At 31.8% G+C, this 20,798-nt stretch overlaps 1 protein-coding gene and 1 pseudogene across 1 annotated transcript; one reads left to right on the plus strand and one right to left on the minus strand.

Annotated features, from left to right (window-relative positions):
- Positions 1 to 4,178: 4,178 nt before the first annotated feature.
- Positions 4,179 to 6,366, minus strand: LOC120086532 (large ribosomal subunit protein uL2). The gene is made up of 2 exons (XM_039043231.2): positions 5,681 to 6,366; positions 4,179 to 4,664 (listed from the first exon to the last, which is right to left on the minus strand). Exons 1-2 carry the CDS (start codon positions 6,118 to 6,120, stop codon positions 4,322 to 4,324), a joined length of 783 nt encoding a protein of 260 aa, XP_038899159.1. The 5' UTR covers positions 6,121 to 6,366; the 3' UTR covers positions 4,179 to 4,321.
- Positions 6,367 to 12,597: 6,231 nt separating this feature from the next.
- Positions 12,598 to 12,693, plus strand: LOC120087431 (U6atac minor spliceosomal RNA; annotated as a pseudogene).
- The last annotated feature ends 8,105 nt before the right edge of the window (positions 12,694 to 20,798 follow it).

Here is a 20,798-nt window from a genome sequence, read left to right on the forward strand (position 1 = left end):
TCCAGAAGATCGCATCGGAGCACAAAGTTGGTGATCCCTTTACAAATCCCCTCACGGCTAAAGTGTTCGAGGGTCACCTAGAGAGTCTGGGTCTGCAAGACATGCGACATCTTGTCTAGGGCATGTAGGAGATGATACTGGGTATGCCCTAGTTTATATTGTATATTGTACATTAGTCTCCCGAGTCATTAGGACAAGTGGGATATTGTTGGGATTGGTGTCCTAATTCTCTTGGAGACTCGTTGTTTTGTAAAGATATACATTGTTCAATGAATAAAATAAGTGTTATTTAATTCTGGCATTTACTCATATCCAATCAACAAAGCTTCTTGGTAATCTTATGTAAACTTAAGCATGTATATGTGATATACAAGTGGATCATGTCTTAAGTGATAACCTAAATCGGTCTGTAGTATAAGGATTAAGGTGGGATACCTGATCCTGTTGACACTACAGATACGACCCACTTTATAGAGGTCTGCAAGTGTTGTAAACTACTACAGATGGTACATCCTAACCATTCATGCGGAGACGTGGAACATGGGTGTCCTATACAAAAAGTTTGTTTAAGAGCCAGACCACGAGATGACTAGACTCTGTATATAACGCCGTTGATACTAGAGACTTGCATCTCACCTAAACGATCATAGGTGACACGACCTCAATCCTGAGTGTTTTGGGAACTCTTGCCTTTGAGGGCGGTCCTTTGATTAGTATGGGTGAGAGTGGCTAGATTTCCAACTCAAAATGCCTACCTTTTTGGGGACTTGTTTGATCTGGGAGCTGGGAACTCAATCTACAAGATGGAATTCACTCCTTTCCCGAAGCAGGGATACGTAGAGAGATTGCTCCCTTAAGGGTTGATTCTGGGGCTTGAACATAGTGGCCACAGCTTCTCTTTGGAAGAGAAGATTCAGTCATAGTAGGACTATGACTTATGTTCATTAGAAGGATCAGTGGTACTTAAGGAGACAGATATAACTACAGGGGCATAACGGTTATTGGCCCAGTTGTACTTACAAGCGATCTGTGAAGGGTTGTCGCACTGTTGATTGGTTAAGATAGACACATAATATATCTGTAGTAAGAAGAGTTCAGCTATTGGTCTTTAGTGGAGTGTCTGGCAGTTAACGGATGGTGGATCCCGTGACTAAAGAGTTTAGTCAGTTATTCACGTACCGTTGGAGCTTCGGAGCTACAGGTCCATGAGGTCCCCTTGGTAGCTTGGATTCTGTTGAGGATCAGTTCTTGGTGTTGATTTGAAATGTTCAAATTGACAAGAAGTATTTTGATTATATATGATATAATCGGTATGATGTATAAGATACATCTAGTGGAGGATTGATATAAATGAAATTTACATTAAGTACCATGGAATAGAAAAAGAACTATGGTTTATATGTTTCATGAGATGAAATATTAAAACTATAGGTTATGAATATAGTATGATAAGTTGATTATCATTTATATTTATAATAATATTAATTATTGGATAATTAATACTTTTTCTTTTAAATAACCAAAGTAGTGGGCGATTATTGGATCATGTTAACCGTGAGTTTAAAAAGAAAGTAGTTTCCTATTTTGAAAATGAATTTTTACAAAGAGTTTGAAAAGGAATTTGAGTCTTCTCTCCGCGAAAAGAAACTCACGTAAGTCGTCAAGTAAATACAGATTTACTAAATGACGGTTGGGCGAGCTAAACAATCGTACAGAATTTACAAAACGATAGCATAGCTTTGCTAGACGATCGCATAACCGTTTGTTTGAAGTCGACTGTAAATGATTTGTTGATTCATGGTTGTAATTTGGAATAGCCTTGTTTCGCTGCTCATGGAAATTATTGTGATTCTGATTTCCTTCATAAAGATTCATGGTAATGGAATTGGTGACGAGTTAATCTAATATTTGATATTAAATCAATAAAATTAATTAAATTGTTTTATTAATTTATTAATTTATTAATTTTATTAGAAAATAAATTATTGAATTAATTTTGTAAAATTAATAAAATTTTAATTTTTTAATTGAAATGATTTTTTATTTTAGAAATTAAAATTAAAATTTTCAAATTAAAAGAAGAAAATTGGAAACGCAAAAAGTGGGATTTTTCCACTTTCAATTTGTAGCAGCTTACACACAATTCCATTCTTCTGCAGCTCAATTATTCAAGCATGAGCTGTGATTCATACAAGGCTATTAGCTACATGAAAGTCATACAATATAAAGTTAAAATTTTGAGTGGAAGAAGAGAGCCATTGTTGTTGAAGCTGAGAATTTGTGTTTAAAGAAGTATTTTTCACACTATGTAAAACTAGTAACCTCTTCTCCAATTTCCTTCGATTCAAGCTTATTTTTAGTCCCACAACTTAATTTAAGGCACCAAGAGAATAGTAGGGAAGACCTTGTAGTGGTTCACTTCCAAAGAAAAGGAGATTGCAGCTGAAGATCGTGAATCGAAGGTACTTCAAAGGTTAGTGTTGAAACTCTGTTTTTAGTTTATGTGTGTGCTTAGTTTGAAGCCAAAATTAATGAATTAGAATGTTTATGATCATGTTTTACTTCTGCTGCTTGCTTCCTGAATCTAACACCAAGCTCCCTCTATTATCACCAAAGGAGTAACAACTGAGCCAAGCTCATTGGTTAGAAGTCTGTAACTTTGAGAACTAATCCTTAATATTACACATGTCTCGAGCGAATGTCAGACAACATACTCAATAAATAGTCTTTTTCTATACCTGAAGGGTTAAAAAAATATTCTAGGTGCTTAACCGAACTAAACACTTTGACTTCGTGTGCTAACTTAGGCATTAGAGTGTATCCAAGTTTTCGCCATACTATGCAAATTCCTCTTGCAGGTTAATTCGGACAAATTTCTAATACTAAAGGAGTTATACCTGAAGATAGACGAACTAGACGAGATTTGTGCACCAACAAGACAAAATTGTTAGAAAAATGTTGTGTAAAGACTAACAATTGTTAATAATTAAGATTAAAAAAGTAAAGTATTACATATTTGAAAAATACAAAGACTAAGGAGTGTTATTAACAAAGTTGTGGGATTAATGAAGGATTGCTAATACATTTCTTTTATCATTAAACTAAGGGTCCATTTGGATTGATTTGGGAAAAAAAAGTATATCAAAGAAGTTAATTTTATATAAACATAAAAATTGTTGAAAATACACTTCCAAAACTATTTTGAGTAGTTATCAAACATTCTTAATTTTTTTTAAAATGACATTTTAAATTAAACATTTGAAAATACATTCTTAACCCAACCTAAATTGGTTTTAAAACGACTTACGTCATTGTTATTATTATGTTAAAATGCAGACTAAAAAGTGATATGGCAATGACATATAACATAGTGGTACACGTGACATGCGTGTATATTGTATTATCTCTAACGTGGTGATTGGTTGAAAAGTATAGGCCATACAGCCTACAGGTCAGCAGACTTTGGTGATCAGTTTTAAAAGAGTTGAAAGGTTTTAGTTGAAATGGAGAAAGAAGCCAAATATTGTGAGAACAATAACATGTTTGAGTATAACACAGAGAAATGAATCAAGAATAGGATAGAAAAGCTTCGTGAGAGGAAGACTCGAGATGGAACGAAAACATTAATGAGAAACAAATTGTAGAAGACTGAAACAACGAAAAACAGCTTTCATAATAAAATTACGAATTTATTCTGTAAATGTAGTCCTATTTTTGTTCAAATTCTTTCTATGTTTAACTTCCAAGTCTACAGCATTTTCTCCTTAACTAGATAGATACAGAAATAGAAGAAACCAATCAACTTAAATTCTTATCTTCAAAGTAAAAATAAGAATGAAAAACAAAGTAGTTAAACCAAAGTAATTTATGTTGTATCATATTAAAAACGACCATTACCATCAACCATAACGATACAAGTTGTGAATGTAAACAGTAGGAACAAAAAGGACGAACATGATCATATTACAAGCTTCAATTACATAAACCAACCCCTTATTAGCCAAGGTTAGATGGATTGTCTCGTGACCAGATATACTTGTAAACTGGTTTTAGTAGTTGGCTAGAAATTGTTCTCCCAGAACCTGTCATAAAAAACCTAATATCCATCCTTTTTAAGAGATATTACCTTGGTGTTCATGCTATCAAATTCATCATAGCAACAAGAAACAAGGGAGAGATTATGTTCAAAAAGGATATTTGTAACAAAACTCAGGAACAAAAACATCTAAATACGGTCTTCAAAATAATCCAAATCCAATCAAACATAATGTAAATGGGGCTAAGGATTAGGCAAAATAAGCATTGAACAGGTTGAATTGCTCTAAGCCTTGTCGGCCTTGGCAGCAGTAGCAGCAGCCTGTCCACGGAGCCGACCAGTTCTTCTGGCAGCAATAAGACCAACCTTTTGACCAGGCGGGGCATCACGGCGGACAGTACTGGCGTGACCAATGTGTTGATGGTTACCACCACCATGGGGATGCTCAACTGGATTCATAGCAACACCCCTAACCTTGGGCCAGCAGTTACGCTTGACACGGAACTTGTGGTAAGCATTACCTGCCTTGAGAAGAGGCTTCTCTGTTCTTCCTCCTCCAGCAACCTGACCAATCATAGCACGGCACCCGCTAGGAACAATCTTCTTGGCTCCAGATGGTAGCTTAATCCTGCAAAAGACAGAATTTTAAGATCGAAGGCATATTAGGAATGGAATAGAAACAAATCTAAAAATCTCATACTCAAGGAACAAAATTTAGTGAACATTTTAAAACACAACTGCATTTGACTACAGAAAACTAATCTCCTTCAGTCTTTCCCTTTTTTCCTGACACAGATATGATCACTCCAGAGGGGGCGCTCTACATGTGCCTTCTTGAGAGAACTGAATACACGATAGCCAGCACTAACAAATCACTCAGCAAGTAAACTTAAATGTGGAGAGTTTGTATTCTAAAGGAGTACGAGGTTTCCTATCATTAAAAAATCCGTTCAAATTGATGTTCATGTTCATGAAGGAGGAACACCATGTTGTAAAGTTACTAACAATAAGCAGCTGTCAGAAAACACAATTAAAAATTACCTCGACACAGATAAACAATATTCTTTTAAAGGAAGCACGACATTATCATCAACCAAGTGATGGTATAACAAAGAAAAGAAAACCATATAACATGGTTAAGGATTTGGAAAAATCCATTCAGGAATAGTTGACAACAAGAATTAGTTGCAAAAGATTTACACTATGCACTCCAAAAGGCTAACAAAAGGCTAAAAGAATTGACAATCTCATAAAGCTTTCAACTTATTTTCCTTCAAAAATAATCCTCTTCCATCCCAACCATCGTTCTCACAAAAATTTCTTCATGGTGCCAATATGATTATCCCCACAAATCAATTTCATCATTTCTTGTCAGTTCGAAAACAAATGGAACTTTTAGTACACAGAAAACTAATTTCACATAATAGATCTTTTCATATTAATGAAGAAAAAGATTATTACGATAGAAAATTAATAGAAACGAGAAACGTAATATGTAGCCCAGATCAGAAATCTTAAATCCTCCATCTCAGAATGCAAAATACACAAGCACATTCAAAGGAGCAAAAAAAACCCAGAAGTTCTTAAAAAAAATATGCATCGATTATGATAAACAAAAAACAAAGTTAACAAATCCAAATTTACCTGCTGGTATCATTATCTGGGTTGTGGCTGATAACAATAGCATAATCACCAGAGCATCTAGCGAACACGCCTCGGTCACCAACATGGTGCTCGACATTACAAACCACGGCACCTTCAGGGATGGCTCTGATGGGAAGCACATTACCAACAACAAGATTAGCCTTTTTCCCGCAGTAAACGAACTGACCAGTGTACATACCCTCGGCGGCGATGAACAGTTCCTTCTGGTGCTTGTAGCGGAAGGGATGGCGGAAGGTAACGCGGGCCAACGGCGCACCTCTGCCCGGATCGTGAATGATTTCACTGACCACACCTTTTAAGTAACCATTTCGCTCGCCGAAGTCGAGGGAGCGGAAACGGGCAGGACCCTTCCGGTGGTGAGTGTGAGAGCGGAAGACTGATCCAGCTCCCTTACGCTGTGCTCTGATCACACGACCCATTGGAGAATGGGAATTAGGGTTTTCGGAGGTTTGGGGGAAGGGGAAGGGGAACGGGAAGGGACGAGGCGGTAGAATGATAAAGGGAATGAGATTAGGGTTTTTAGAGGAGAAGGAAGGTTGCCCTAGATTTGATGTTTGGACACGCGTTTATGATAAATCTTGTTTGGATTTGTTGTGGCTTTGTCCTTCATAAGGATATATTCTTATTCCTTATGAGATTATATTTTCAATTTCTTCACCCTACTTGACATGGAAAAATTGCATAACACCACCTATTTTAAAGGTCTAAAATGGCAAATAATCCAATTTTTTTTAAAAAAAAATGTCAAATGACCCTCTCTTGATGTCATGATCACGTGAAATTATCAAACTGCTCTTTTTTTTCTTTTTTTTTTTCTTTTTCCTTTCTTCTCCACGCTACTAAGATTTTTTTTTTCTTTTTCCTCTTCTTTTCTCCCCCTCTTTTATTCTTCTATTTTGTCTTCTTCTTCTCTGATACATTGGGTTCACAGAGCAACTCCGACACAAAGAAGAGTGATTTTGTGAGTGAGAAAAGGAAGAGCAAAATCAGCAAGAGTGAGATCGATGAGAGCGAGACCAACGAGAAGTGAGACTAGTGTGAGCGAGACAGGCGAGAGGGGAGAATAAGACGCTCCATTGTTCCATAGATGTTTGCAAATGGATCATCAACGAGGGGGAGAGAGTGAGTCCGAGACTCAAAATGACCGAGAGTGAGATGCTTTTCTGTGTGCGTGAGTATATTTTGGTAATTTCACCTGAATTTGACGTCAGTAAATGATCCTTCGATATTTTCTTCCCATCTTGTGTCATCTGACATTTTTAACCTAATTTTTTAGTCATATGTACAAATTTTTTTCACATAACATTTGTTTAAGAGTGTCCTTGAAATTAAACTTTAAAAAAGTAGTTTAAATTATTAATGTCGGGAAAAAAATTAATGAATTTGGAAAAAAAAAATGTAGATGATAAAATTATATAAAAATTCAAACTATTAGAAAAATATAACTATATCTATCTATATTTATGTCTTCTTTTATCTTATCTTAGAAAATCTTGATTTCCTCTTATCCTCGAAGAGAGAGAAAAAAACTTTTGATTTGCTCTTTTTTATCTCTTTTAATTATGCTCGTAGTTATTCAATTTCACATTTAAATCATTAAATATAAATTTTTTCCTATTTTTTTAGAAACATTTTTTTCTATTAAATATGTGGGTGATGGAAGATCAAACCTTTTAGTTCTAAACAATAAAGTCATATATCAATCATTATTGAACCAAATTCGTTTTTGCTTAACCAAATTAAGTATGCTCAAGTGAGTATTAATTGAGTTGAAAAGGGTCAATATTATAATTTATTGAAATATGTATACTTCTCATACATAAAAAGTTTACATACTATGTTGGTTATTGTAGTCTTGGCTTTTGCTTACCTTAGTCCTGTTATTTTCAAAATGTTCATTTTGATCTTATGATTAATCTAAGATCAAATAATTTTTTTAATTGATTCGACTCTAATGTAAATTAATTATTCCATAGTGTTCAAATCAAAAAACGAAGAAAAATAAAGGAAATGTGATGACTAATTAGCAAAACAAAAAAAATGTGGGTAATGAACAATTTGAAATTATTGATTTTACTGAGTCTTAAAATAAACTCTCATAAACTTCTGTTATTTTAATTAATTTGAGAATGTTGTTTTATATCAAAAAAAAAAAAAAATTGAAAAGGTTTTTTTTTTTTTTTTAATTTTTATTATGCTAACTCAAAACTAAAATAAACTAGCGGTTCCAATAAATTATATATGCATGTATATATATATATATATATATATATATATATATATATATATATATATATATATATATATATATATGTATATGTATGTCAAATATCATTTTTAATCTCTGAAGTTTGAGTTTTTTTTTTTTTTTTTTTTTTTGGCCTAGGAGTTACTAACGTTTTAATTTTTTAAGTTTAAAAAATGACTATAAGTAGAGGTGTTCAAATAACCCAACAACCCGTACAATCTGGATTACCCAACTCAAACTATAATGGTTTGGTTTGGTTAGTTTTATTTTTGGATTAAATTGGGTTGATTTTTCTATTTTTGTTGGGTTAAGGACATATATATTAATAAAAATATATGTATATTTCTTTTAGAATTGATTAACATGTGAATTATTTATGTTTTTTTTTATTTGTGTATAAAGTTTGTAATAGATATTATAGATATCTAGTATATAAGAATTGAGTTTTATGAGATTTTAGTTATCATATATGTATTGTAGGTAAATTTAAGTATTTTAAATTAGAAAGAAAACAAATAATAACCCAACAACCAAACCTAAAATTTGAGGGTTGGGTTGGAGATCATATTTGGATAATTTGGATTGCCAATTTGATCCACTTGAATTTTCAAATTGATCCAAAAATATGTTACAACCCAACCCCAGCCTACGTACATCCCCTAATTATAAGTCTTATATTGACTAATGAAAAGAGTTGAAAATGTTGTTAATTTAAATTAGCCAAAAACATTATTCTCTTATAGAGATACCTAGTGTGCACACTAGTAACGGATTGTAGTTTTGAAGTCTAATAGACAATTATTTAATTTAATGACATTTTATTTTAAATTAAGAAGAAAAAAAAAGGATGGGTATTAAAAAAGAAAATAGGTAAATTTTAGGCAATTAAAATTTGACACGTCATAACAACAACCTATTTTATTTGTTTAAGGAAAATTAAGAATTATAGTGCCCCTAAATTAGGGTTGGCAATGGGGTCAGGACCGGAGTGGTGGGTAGGATTTCCCATCCCCGTCCCCGCGGGGTATTTTCCTTCATCCCCACCTCCTTCCCCACCACAGGGAAGGGGACGGGGATTCCCCACCGGGGGAAACGGGTCCTTGTGGGGACCCATCCCTAATTTGTTGTTTGTAATATACATAATTATATAAATATTTATAAAATTAATATATATTTATTATATATAATTATACATTATATATATTTATTTGTAAGATTAATATATATATTAAAAATTGTAAAAAAATTAATCGAGGTCGAGGTTGGTCGGGGACGGGGTGGGGATACCCTCCCCATCCCAGATCGGGGACCCGGTTATAATCCTTGGTTTGACTCCCATCCCTGGTGAAAACGGAGATTCTCCACCCCGATCATGGTAAGGACCTGCGGGGACCCGACTCCACGGAGATTTTTGCCAACTCTACCCTAAACTAAACTTTGGTGACTAATGAATGGCAAACTAAAAATTTCCACGTGTTTCCTTTATGGCCATCTGATGATAACAATAAGTTTATCGAATTATATGGTAATTAAGTATAGACCACAATCAATAAATTTGACCACTAATCTGATTGGACCTGAAATTATAAACGGATATTTGTAATAGATAGTGCAATAAAGAAAAAAAATCTAAAAATATAATACATTTTTAAAATATTTGCAAATATGGAAGTATTGATGTGTCAACTTTTGATTTTTTTTTTCTAATTTTGAATCTTACCCTCCCGTATCTTTTTACATGTGTTATTTTCTCTCTCTCTCTCCCCCTTAATTTTCTTTCATTTTCTCCCTTTTTTTTTCTTTCTTTTCTTCCTTTCTTGTTCTCTTTTTCTTTTTCTTTTTTTTTTCATCTTTTCATTTTTATTTTACTTTCTTTCTCCTTTTTTTAAAAAAATTCCTTTCTCCAATTTTTTTTAATTTTTTAATTTTTTTTCTTCCTTAGATTTTTTTTTTTTATTTTCTTTCTTTTCTCCAGTTTTTGCTTCCATTCTCAATCTCCTCATCTCTCCAAACATTCCACTCTCTCTCTCTCATATTCTCATTTTCCACTAGAATCATTTAAAAAAAAAAAAAGAATTGCGAGATTGAGTTTCAAACCAGTACTTGAAAGTGCCTAACTCATAAGTGACTTAACACCAACAAGTCAATCATCAAGTTTGATTATTATAACGAAATTTTAAATATAAATAGCATATGAAAACGAATTTGAAAGAAATTACTTTTTTTACTCCTCAAGTTTGCACCATTTTTAGAAACATTTATTAAAAGATTGAAATAAAAAAAATAGAAGGATATCATTCTATACCTATATGCATCAATAACGACATACAAACACACTACATGTATCAAAAAATTAATCAAAAGACCTTGATTATTTACAAACTGAATGGAACCAATGAAGGTTTCGATGCGGAAAGTGAGGATCGTTCTCATTTTTCTTATTTCACATAATTGTTAAAATTACAGAACAAATAGCATAAGGATATGTATTAAAATATCTTAATTTTACAGCATTGGATAAGGAATTTGGAAGAAGAAACATACTTTTGAAGAACATTTCTTCGCATATTCACTCAAATAGATCTCGATCCGATCTTCCAGTTGGGACACCACCACAAATGGAGCCTCTTGTATTCTTTAGGGTTGAGAATTGACAGGAATTGTGGGCTATGTTATTTTTCTTTAGAGAATTGAGGAAGAACATCAATGTTCACCTTCCATTCACTCCATCTGCACGTTTAGGTTGAGAGATTAGTGGGAGGGAGTTGTATCTCCCTCTCTTTTAATTAAATTAATACTAATCTCCCTCTCTTTTAATTCGCATATAACACATAACCTATAGTTACATATTGTATCAAATACAATATACTCTATAGGTTTATTTTCTCTCAACTATTTATGATATTTAACATAAATCATATTTATATTAAATTCAATTACATGAATCTTATTCATATAATTAATATTCGAATCATATTTGAATTCCTCTCATAATACTTTATATTAATTATATATCATACACACACACACACACACACATATATATATATATCAATTTAATTAACTATATCATATATAAATAATTATCTCATTTAATTTAAACAATTCAAATTAATCCAATAATTAATTCTCAATTAAATCCAGTTGAGCTACATAGAATACCTTATGGACCTGCCGATTGAAACTCCAATGATATTTGAATAATTAATTAAACTCTTCAATTAAATTACCCAACTTTCATTAACTGTTGGTCGTTCCATTAAAGATCGAGAGCTGCACTATTCGCACTAGAGATATATTTTTGTGCCCATTAGATAATTGCTCGTAAGTACAATTGGGTCAGAATTACCGTTTTGCTCCTGTAGTTATATCTAACTCCTTAAGTACCACTGATTCCTCTAATGAACAATAAGTCATAGTCCAACTATGACCAAGTCCTCTCGAACCAGGAGAGGGTGTGGCCGCATTGTTTAAGCCCCGAAATCAGCCTTTAAGAGAACAATTTATCTACTTGTCCCAATATCAGTGAATGAGTGAATTCTATCTTGTGTAGTTGTGTTCCCAGCTCCCCAATCAGACAAATCCCCAAAATGGTAGGCTTATTGAGTTGACAATCTAACCACCCTCACCCATACAAATTAAAGGACTTTGTTCACAACTCACTAAGGATTCAGGTTATGTCACCTATAGTCATCCTGGTGAAATGTAAGTCTCTATTATTAACAGTGTTATATAATGAGACTAACCATTTCATGGTTCAGTCTTATACAAACTCTTTATATAAGATACCTCCGTACACATGTCTCCACATGAATGATCAGGATCAGATCATTTGTAGCACTTTCCAATACTTATAACATCTACAAAGCGGGCCGTATCCGTAGTGTCACCAAGATAAGGTACCCAACCTTATTTATCTACTACAAACCATTTAGGTTATTATTTAAACAAGATCCACCCGTATGTCTTTACATACTTGTTTAAAATGCATAAATAACCTAGGATCTTAGTTTATTGGAATTGAGTGTATGATCATAAAATAACAATTATTTTATTAATAACAATTTGTTTGTACAAAATTTACAAGCCACGAAAATACAAGAGATTTAGGATACTAATCCCAACAAAGTATAACATGATATCAAATTCAAACAACAAAAAACATCAACTACAGATAGAAACATATCAACGATAACTACTATTTAGCTACCATTAATAGAAACAAATCAGTGATAGCAACTGATAGCCCATTTCTCAAATTGAAAGCTCTAACTAATAGCAACATCACTAATAACAACTATCAATGATAGCAACTAATAGCACATTTCTCGAATTGAAAATTATCACTAATAACAACTATCAGTTACTATCATTAATAGCAGCTATAAGTGATATTCACTGATAGTAACTAATAGCAGCTATTAATCATAGCAACTGATAGCATATTTCTTAAATTGAAAGCTATCACTGATAGTAGTATCATTGATTGTAGCTATCAACGATAACAACTAATAACACACTTCTCAAATTGAAAGCTATCGCTGATAGCAACTATCAATGATAACAATTGATAACACACTTCTCAAATCGAAAAGCTACCACTGATAGCAGTTATCAGTGATAGCCACTGATAGCACACTTCTCAAATGTGTTCAATTAAAGGAGAGATGGTTGGCATCTCACCTGACAGGGTCGAGAATAGCCTTCAGGCTTCCCTATTAACACATATGGATAGCACATTTCTCAAATTGAAAGCTATCACTGATAGAATCGAGAAACAACGTGCGAAATAGTGACTGGACGTGAGTTTTTTGGTCTTTTAACATTTTTTGTTCTATATATGCAATTATTTTATTCTTGTACTCAATATGCTACTATTTTGGGCTTGAATTCCATTTATGAAACTAGTCCCATTATAAATTGCATCATGCGAAGTAATCAAAGTCGTTTATGGTTCAAAAAGAAAAAAAAAAGTCGCTTCAATCCAAAATCTAAACCAATTTAAGTCCATAGTAAATTATACCCAAATGGACCTAATTTTGAATGACATGAATATTATATGCATAGAAAGCATATTAATGTATGTACCAAAATTTATTTAACATACATATGAATTCATATATGCCACAAATGTTAGCATAACAAAGATATATAATATATTTGCACGTATATAAACTACAATTTGTGGTATTGAATCATATAAATTAAAGCATATTGTAGATGCATGCTAGTGAGTAGTGAGTATATACTAAAGTTGATCTTATGACTTCTAAAGATATCGTATATGTAGTCTAGTATAGATATTTAATTTTCTCAATCAATCGAACTTCAGTATATATATATATAAAAGAGAAAATGACCATATAAGCATTCACATTCCAAACATGAGGGGTATGTGATATAGAAATACAAAGACAAACAATCTTGAACATATATACATGCTACTATAAAGAACATATACCTCGAATAATTGAAGGATTCCTACTAGTATATGTCAAAACAACCAACTAATCACGTTAGTTTTCGTTCACATTACCGACATCAAAGGTTTAGAAGAGATCTTCAACATCGAAGATTTTGTATGATTATGGCGAAAGATTAAATAGAGCCTAAGATTTATAGTAAAGTCTCATAGATGGTTTTGCATCATAAAAGGTTTTGGAAGTAGGAATGGATGACCTAAATTTTGTGAGAAAAATAAGATTTGTCCTATTTTTTGAAAATGAGGTTTTTTTTTTTTATCTTTTGTTTATATCAAATTTGGGTAAAACTACCAAAAGAGAGCTTTGCGCATGCGAAATGAGCTTTCTTCCTTTCTTATTCTTGCTCTTGCACTCTCACTCTCGCTCTCCCACTCTCTTTCCTCTCAGAGATCACTCTCCTCTCTCCCTTTCTCTCACGATCTTGCTCCCTTACTCTCGCTCTGCAACGCAAACTGAATAGAGGGAAAGAAGAAGAAGAAGAAGGCCAAAGCTGCTTGTATGGACTCGCCAAAGCCGGTGCATGGTCTCATTGAAAATAATCGCACGGGAGAAGAAGTGCACCAGAAGAATATGAACAAGGAGAAGAAGAAATAATGGAAAAATTGTAAAATTATTTCATGAAGAGCTAAGAAAAATGTCAAAAATTTAAAAATTTAAAAAGGAGATATTCAGTCATATAGTACACATTACACTTTCATTTGAAAAAATAGCAAAACACGGAATTGTTTTGGAATATGTTAAAATTTATATGTAGCACCCGAGTCACTTTTATTTTAATCTTAAAATGGCCTCATCGGCCTTTTTAGTTAAAAAGTAATTAATCCAACAACTTTAGTTAACTTATCGAATATATAATTTGCCATAAATTTCGTGAATTAATTTGAAAATAATCCAAATTAGTATCTTTATGATTTTCTATCTTCAAAAGTTGTTTTGAAATTTAAAATATTGTATTATATTAATTTTTCTAATTAACTTTCTCATTGTTCACACGAGATTTCAATAGAAATTTATTTCGTGGAACTTGAACTTTGTATTTGTATTAATTTTGTGGAAAGTGAGTACAATCTCTAATACATAGTATTTTGATACTTTCAAAATAAATTATAATTTTTAAACTAGTTGATCTTCTTGAATGATCGGTTTTTGGACTTGTTAATCTTCTCGAGTGATCGACTTTGGGCTTGTTGATTTTCTTGGATGATCGACTTTTGGGCTTGACGATCTTCTTGGACGATTGGCCTTTGGGCTTGTTGATGTTCTTGAATGATCGACCTTCGGGCTTGTTGATATTCTTGGAGGATTAGTGTTCGCACGAGGCTTCTGGAGAAACTTGTTTTGTGGAGTTGAACTTGAGTTGATGTTGATGTTGAGGTTAATTTGATGCGATGTGGTTCGATCTCTAGTACTTGATCCTATGATTATCTATCTATCAGTTGGGTGGATGTGCTTGACTTGAAGAAGAAAAGTACCGAACAAGTAGAAGTCTTGGAAGTTGGGAGTTTTGGTGAATTCTCTCTAGGCTCTTTGAAGATAGAATTGGTTGAATCTTTAAAGGACTTTATTCAGAATGAGTCTTCTAATTGTAGAGAATTTCCTATAAGTTCTATAGAATTGCTGGCTTTGCAAATAAGAGGAGTTCTTTATTTATAGAGAACCCTGATAGGTTTCATGGGCTTAGGCCTGGCCTTGATTGGCCCATGAGTCTGATCTTTGGGCCTAATTTAATTGGACTTGGGTCTAGCCTTTGAGCCTAATTACTTGAGCCGGGTCTTTAGACCTATTTTGGCGTTTTAGGCCCACCTTAAGCTCATATTTGGGCGTAAGGTGGGCCAACGCCCAAATTATAGTGTCAAATTGGTCGAAATTAATTTTATTCAATCGACGTCATATGAAAACACAGAATTTGTCCTCAATTTCACTTTGAGACACATGTCAACTCTTAATTGGTCACAAATTTGAAATTCTGTCATCAATTTAGTGAATGACGTGAACTTATCGAATATATAATGTGGGCTTTATTGAAATCCTTTTAGATTTTCAGCGTCAATTAAGTGTTTCTTTTCATACGGTTAATTTGCCATAAATTTCGTAATTTAATTAGAAAATAATCCAAATTAGTATCCCAAGTATCTTCTATCTTCAAAAATTCTTTTGAATGCTCAAATTCCATAGATGTTCTATCTTTAAAAGTTGTGTTCAAATTTAAAATATCATATTATATTAATTTTCTAACTGACTATTTATATTATATTCCAATTTTGTATCTCAACCATCTCCTATGTTTTGGATTTTCAAATCTTGTAGATGCTCTATCTTCAAAGATTGTTTTGAAATTTAAGATCTCATATTATATTAATTTTTCTAACTATTATATTAATTTTTCTATTATATTTATATTATATTTTCTCTTAATCTTAACTAAATTTCATGGTTTTAAAATTATTTTATCATTATCATAGATTTCTTTTAAACATAAAATTTTATACCACATCTCATTTATTTATTTATTTATTATTTTTATTTTTAAATTTGGAATCTTATTCTTTATTCTAAATTTGTTTGTCATAGTGTTTAGTTCATACCTTCTTATCTTTATTCACATAATCAACCCTATATTTCATTAAATTACGCTATAAACGAGCATAGTCAATTTGTAATTACATAGCAATTAGTTTTTTTTTTTTTTTTTTTTATTGTCTTATTGCATGGCTAGATTAATGGTTTTGTTCAATGGTAAGTGAGATGAAAATAACCACTATCATGACTTACGATTTTAGGAACTTATCACTGTCGGATGGAGAACGATCAACAACAAATTTGATCGAACATTGTACACTATCGGGTTCCACTCTCAGATGAAGGTCGATGAAACCTTTCTCACTCCTCAACATTGTACACTATTAGGCTCACTCTCAGATGAAGGTCGATGAAATCTTTCTCACTCTCCGATTATTAATTTTGAAGTGATGGATGGAAAAGAATTTTGGTTTTGAGAAGATGAAAAGACTGGTGGATTTCAATCTTCAACTCTAATGGACATGTGTTCCTATTTCTTTGTGGGTTTTGTGTTGAATAGAATTTAGCATTGGAAAGTGAATTGGCTTGTGATTTTCGACATACTAAAGGTATGTTGGTATGTTTTAATTAAAGTTTATTTAACAATCTTTCTTAATAAGGTAGTAGATTTTGGCTTTCAGAAGTTGAAACAACCGGTGGGTTTCAATTTTGAACTTTGATTGATGCATGTCTCTATTTCTTGGATGGTTTCGTGTTGAATAAGGTTTGGCATTGGGAAGATGAATTGGTTAATGGTTTTTGACACCCTAAATGTATGTTAGTATGTTATAATTACAATGTATTTAATAATATTTCTTAATAAGATAATAACATTTCAGATGAATGATTGAGGGGTAGTATAGACTTTTACAATTTTGTAATTAACTATTTTTTAATTTATTTTGCCATTTTTACAAAAGGAAAGTTGATTTGCTATTTTTCCAAATCTACTATTCCTCCTTGTTGACGTCAAATTCAGGTGAAATTACTAAAAGAGAGTTTTACGCATGTAAAATAAGCTTTTCTCACTCTTGCACTCTCGCTCTCTTGCTCCCTTTCCTCTTATAGATTACTCTCCTCTCTCCCCTTTTTCTCACGATCTTGTTTTCTTACTCACTCTGAACACAAACTGAATAGAGGGAGAGAAGAAGAAAACCAAAGTTGTTCGTGTGGACTCATCGGAGCTTGGTAATTTTGTAAAATTGATTGATGATGAGGTAAGCAAAAGGTCAAATCGATAAAAAAAAATATATTTTGGGTATTGAATATAGGTCTTTTAACCAATTTTTCCAATTTTTCCTTGAGGTAACTGGACAGATGTCTAATTTCAAAAGGCATTTTTGGAAAATGCCTAAACACATATTCTATTAAAAAAAATGTCTAAATTTAAAATATTTAATTAAATAAACGGTAATTAATTGAAAATATGGACAAATATACTCTTCTTAATAATTAACAGAATTACACCATATTTAAATGCAGAATCTACGCAAAATCTAAAGTTGTCGAATCTAATCCAATAATTCAAGATAAAAAATAAAGGAAGATTTAATGAAAATAAATCAATACAACAAATAAAATCTAAATTTCTAGATTACAAAATCAAAAGATAATGACCAAAGAAAGACTAACACGTCTAAATAAAACCTTTATGGACAGAAAACAAAAGGTAGGAAAAAAATCAAAATTGATTTAAAAACAGAAAACATAAGTTCTGCAAGTTACTATTGTTCTTAAATCTTTGATTTAACGGTGACAATGTAAAACCCACAACTATTGAGGATCGAATCAAAATAATGATCACTACGATTACTACGTTTCTACTACATCAATACCGTAATGCTAGATACATTGACTTCACATCAACAAAATCGATAAACCTAGACATCTACAATTCTTCCTAGACAATGTATTTGTAGGTTCAACTTATATTTCAAAATATTTGACAAACCCCATTTGAAATAATCGACATAAACTGAAAGACATCCCAGTTTATAATTAGGTTGAAATCAATCAAAATTTAAGCATTGAATGTAAATACTTTATGATAACATGAAAATATCTTGTAATAAAAAACAGGTAAATACTTTGAATTCGAATTTATACTTTGTTTCCATTTTTCCATTTTTTCTGCACTCGCATTTCATGAATACATCCAATTCCATCCCTTTCCTCCCTCTTTTGATAATATGGTTACTCATCCTTGATGCTATTCACGTCAATCCCTTCAATCACAGATCAAATCAACCATTTTCACCGACAAGACCCACCAAATCTTCGACTCCCAAATCCCAAAAATGGGAGAACTTATAGTAATTCAACTATATTTATTCATAAAACCAAGGTATTTGCTTTCATTCTGTAGAAGATAATCATGCTTCTTGCTCGCACAATTTCAGCGAATTACACCAAAAATGGGATTTGTGAAGTGCTTTCTTGCTACGAGGATTTCCCAGCTATAAGCTATGAGGTAACTTTAGAAGTTTGATTGTTCAAGTGGTTTTAGGTATGCTTTTGCCTTTTTTATTTGAGTATCAGAGCAAAGATTCTAACAATTTTAACCTCCATTGTGTTCTTCAAGGTCGATCCAGATGTGGTTTTGTTGGACTCGAGGGATTTTCATAAGATCAACGTTTAAATGGCAACAAAGGGAAGCTCCACGTGTGAGGGAATTTTCTTCGGACCCTTTTTCAAATTTGATAAATGTTGGTTGATCGTATATTTCATTGTAATTCTATAATTCAAAGTATAATTTCCTATTTGATCCCTTTGAATTATTACTCAACAAAGAATAAGAGTTTTGGCTTCAACTTATCGGGATGCAAACAAAACAAAAGAAACCTCATTTCTTTAGATCAAAATGGAACCTTATAAGATATCACCTTCCCCAGAGAAAGTTATTCCATTGTGCTCTCCTATATCTTCTCTATTGATTTCAAGATTTGTATGAGTTGAATATTATCCAACAAATTGTTTATCAATAACTAAAGAATAAACTTTTTACTTATGATCGTCACAAATTGAATTTATTATTAATTTTAAAATATTTTTTATTACTTATAACACAATCATTTATACATATATTGATTTTAATTTTATCTAATTTCAATATTTTTCTGAATAATTTATTCTTCAAAAACTAGTTTCTTTGCATTTTAGAAAGAAAATTTTCACTATATAAATTGAAATTGAATTTAATTTTAATTCAATATATGAAATAATTAAATTAGATTTTTACATATTTATATTTGGCTTCTTTTTAGAATAAAATTTTAAATAAATGACCTGATTAATCCGAACTAATATTTGGGTTGGGTTGGGTTTATTTTTTAATACAGATTATTTATTGAAGAAATTTATAAGAAACAATTGAATAATTGGATCTAAAAAGTCTTTCGACCTTACCTAACCCAAACCATGAGAACACCCCTAAGAAACACCAATAGTTTGTTGTTGTGTTTGATTGTTTTTTTGGTTTTTTATTTTGCCGAACTGCTCCTTTTTTTATTTATTATTTATTTTGTGTAGTTCCCTTTTCAAAATAAGGAAACATTTTGTTTGGAAACAGGCACATGGATGAAAACTTTTGGGCTTTATTTATTTATTTATTTTCAATGCTCCACCTAAAAAAAAGAGTTTCTCATGGCATGTAAACGATTTGAAAAGAAACGACTAGATAAATGTTTAATTTATAGATGTAATTTTGAAAAATTTCTAAACTAAGATTCTATTAAAAAAATGTCTAAACACAAAATAATTATCATTTGATTTTAAACAGTGACAGATATACCCTTCCTAACACTAACATAATTACAAAATATTTAAAATCAAAATGTATTAAAAATTTTGAACCTACCATAAACATAGGAATTAGAATCCAATCTAATGATTCACAAATCCTAAGATTGAAGGAATTTTCAACTAGAAATGAATCCAAAATTATTCTAAAAAATAAAGAAAAAGAAAAATATCGTATGAAGGTAAAACAAAAAAGGTCCCTAGACCGTGTATGCACAATTACAATGCTGGAAACAAACAAAAATAAAATCAATGTGAAAACAAAAATAAACTCCCACCCAATAAATACAACGTTCAATACTCTATTTTTTCTTCCTAAATCATCATTACTCACTCTTCCTCAAAATCCAATACCTAACATCCTTTCGACTATCACTATGATATTTTTGTCACCGTCACTACTTTGAACAAATAGTTTGTTTGTAATTGCATCTATTAGACTGCATACATTACTATGCATATACTGTGTATTTGACGTATTGTCAACATCAATAATTATACACACGTCATTTACTAACACTTTTGAAATAATTGACATATACCAAACAACGTTATTGTCTATTGCAATTCTACTTAGTTTAGAGATAAATCCATTCATGTATATGGTAAGTCAAGACATAACTTGATTGACATTAAATTGCAATTCAACATCAATACACTCTCTAAGTTGATTGATATTAGTGTCAGGAGGGACATGAAAATGAATCCGTCATAACGGTATCTACCTCCGTATAACACAATAATTGGATGCATCAACATAATAATCAAAGTGAACGAAGAGGGAAAATTAAAAAGACACGTAGCAAACTAAAAAAGAATAATAAAAAGAGTATACCCATCCTTGTCACCCATCCTACTTTGTTTAATCTATCAAAACGTTAAAAACATTAAAAGTATATGATTTAAAAATCAAATATGCAAATTTAAAAAATAAATCTAATAATAAAAAAAACCCACAATCCACAAAAATAGGCTGCCAACAACCCACGAAAATAGGCATTCAAAATAG

This window comes from Benincasa hispida, chromosome 9, assembly GCF_027475165.1.
Source record: "Benincasa hispida cultivar pf3 chromosome 9, pf3_genome.v1.1, whole genome shotgun sequence".
NCBI lineage: Eukaryota > Viridiplantae > Streptophyta > Magnoliopsida > Cucurbitales > Cucurbitaceae > Benincasa > Benincasa hispida.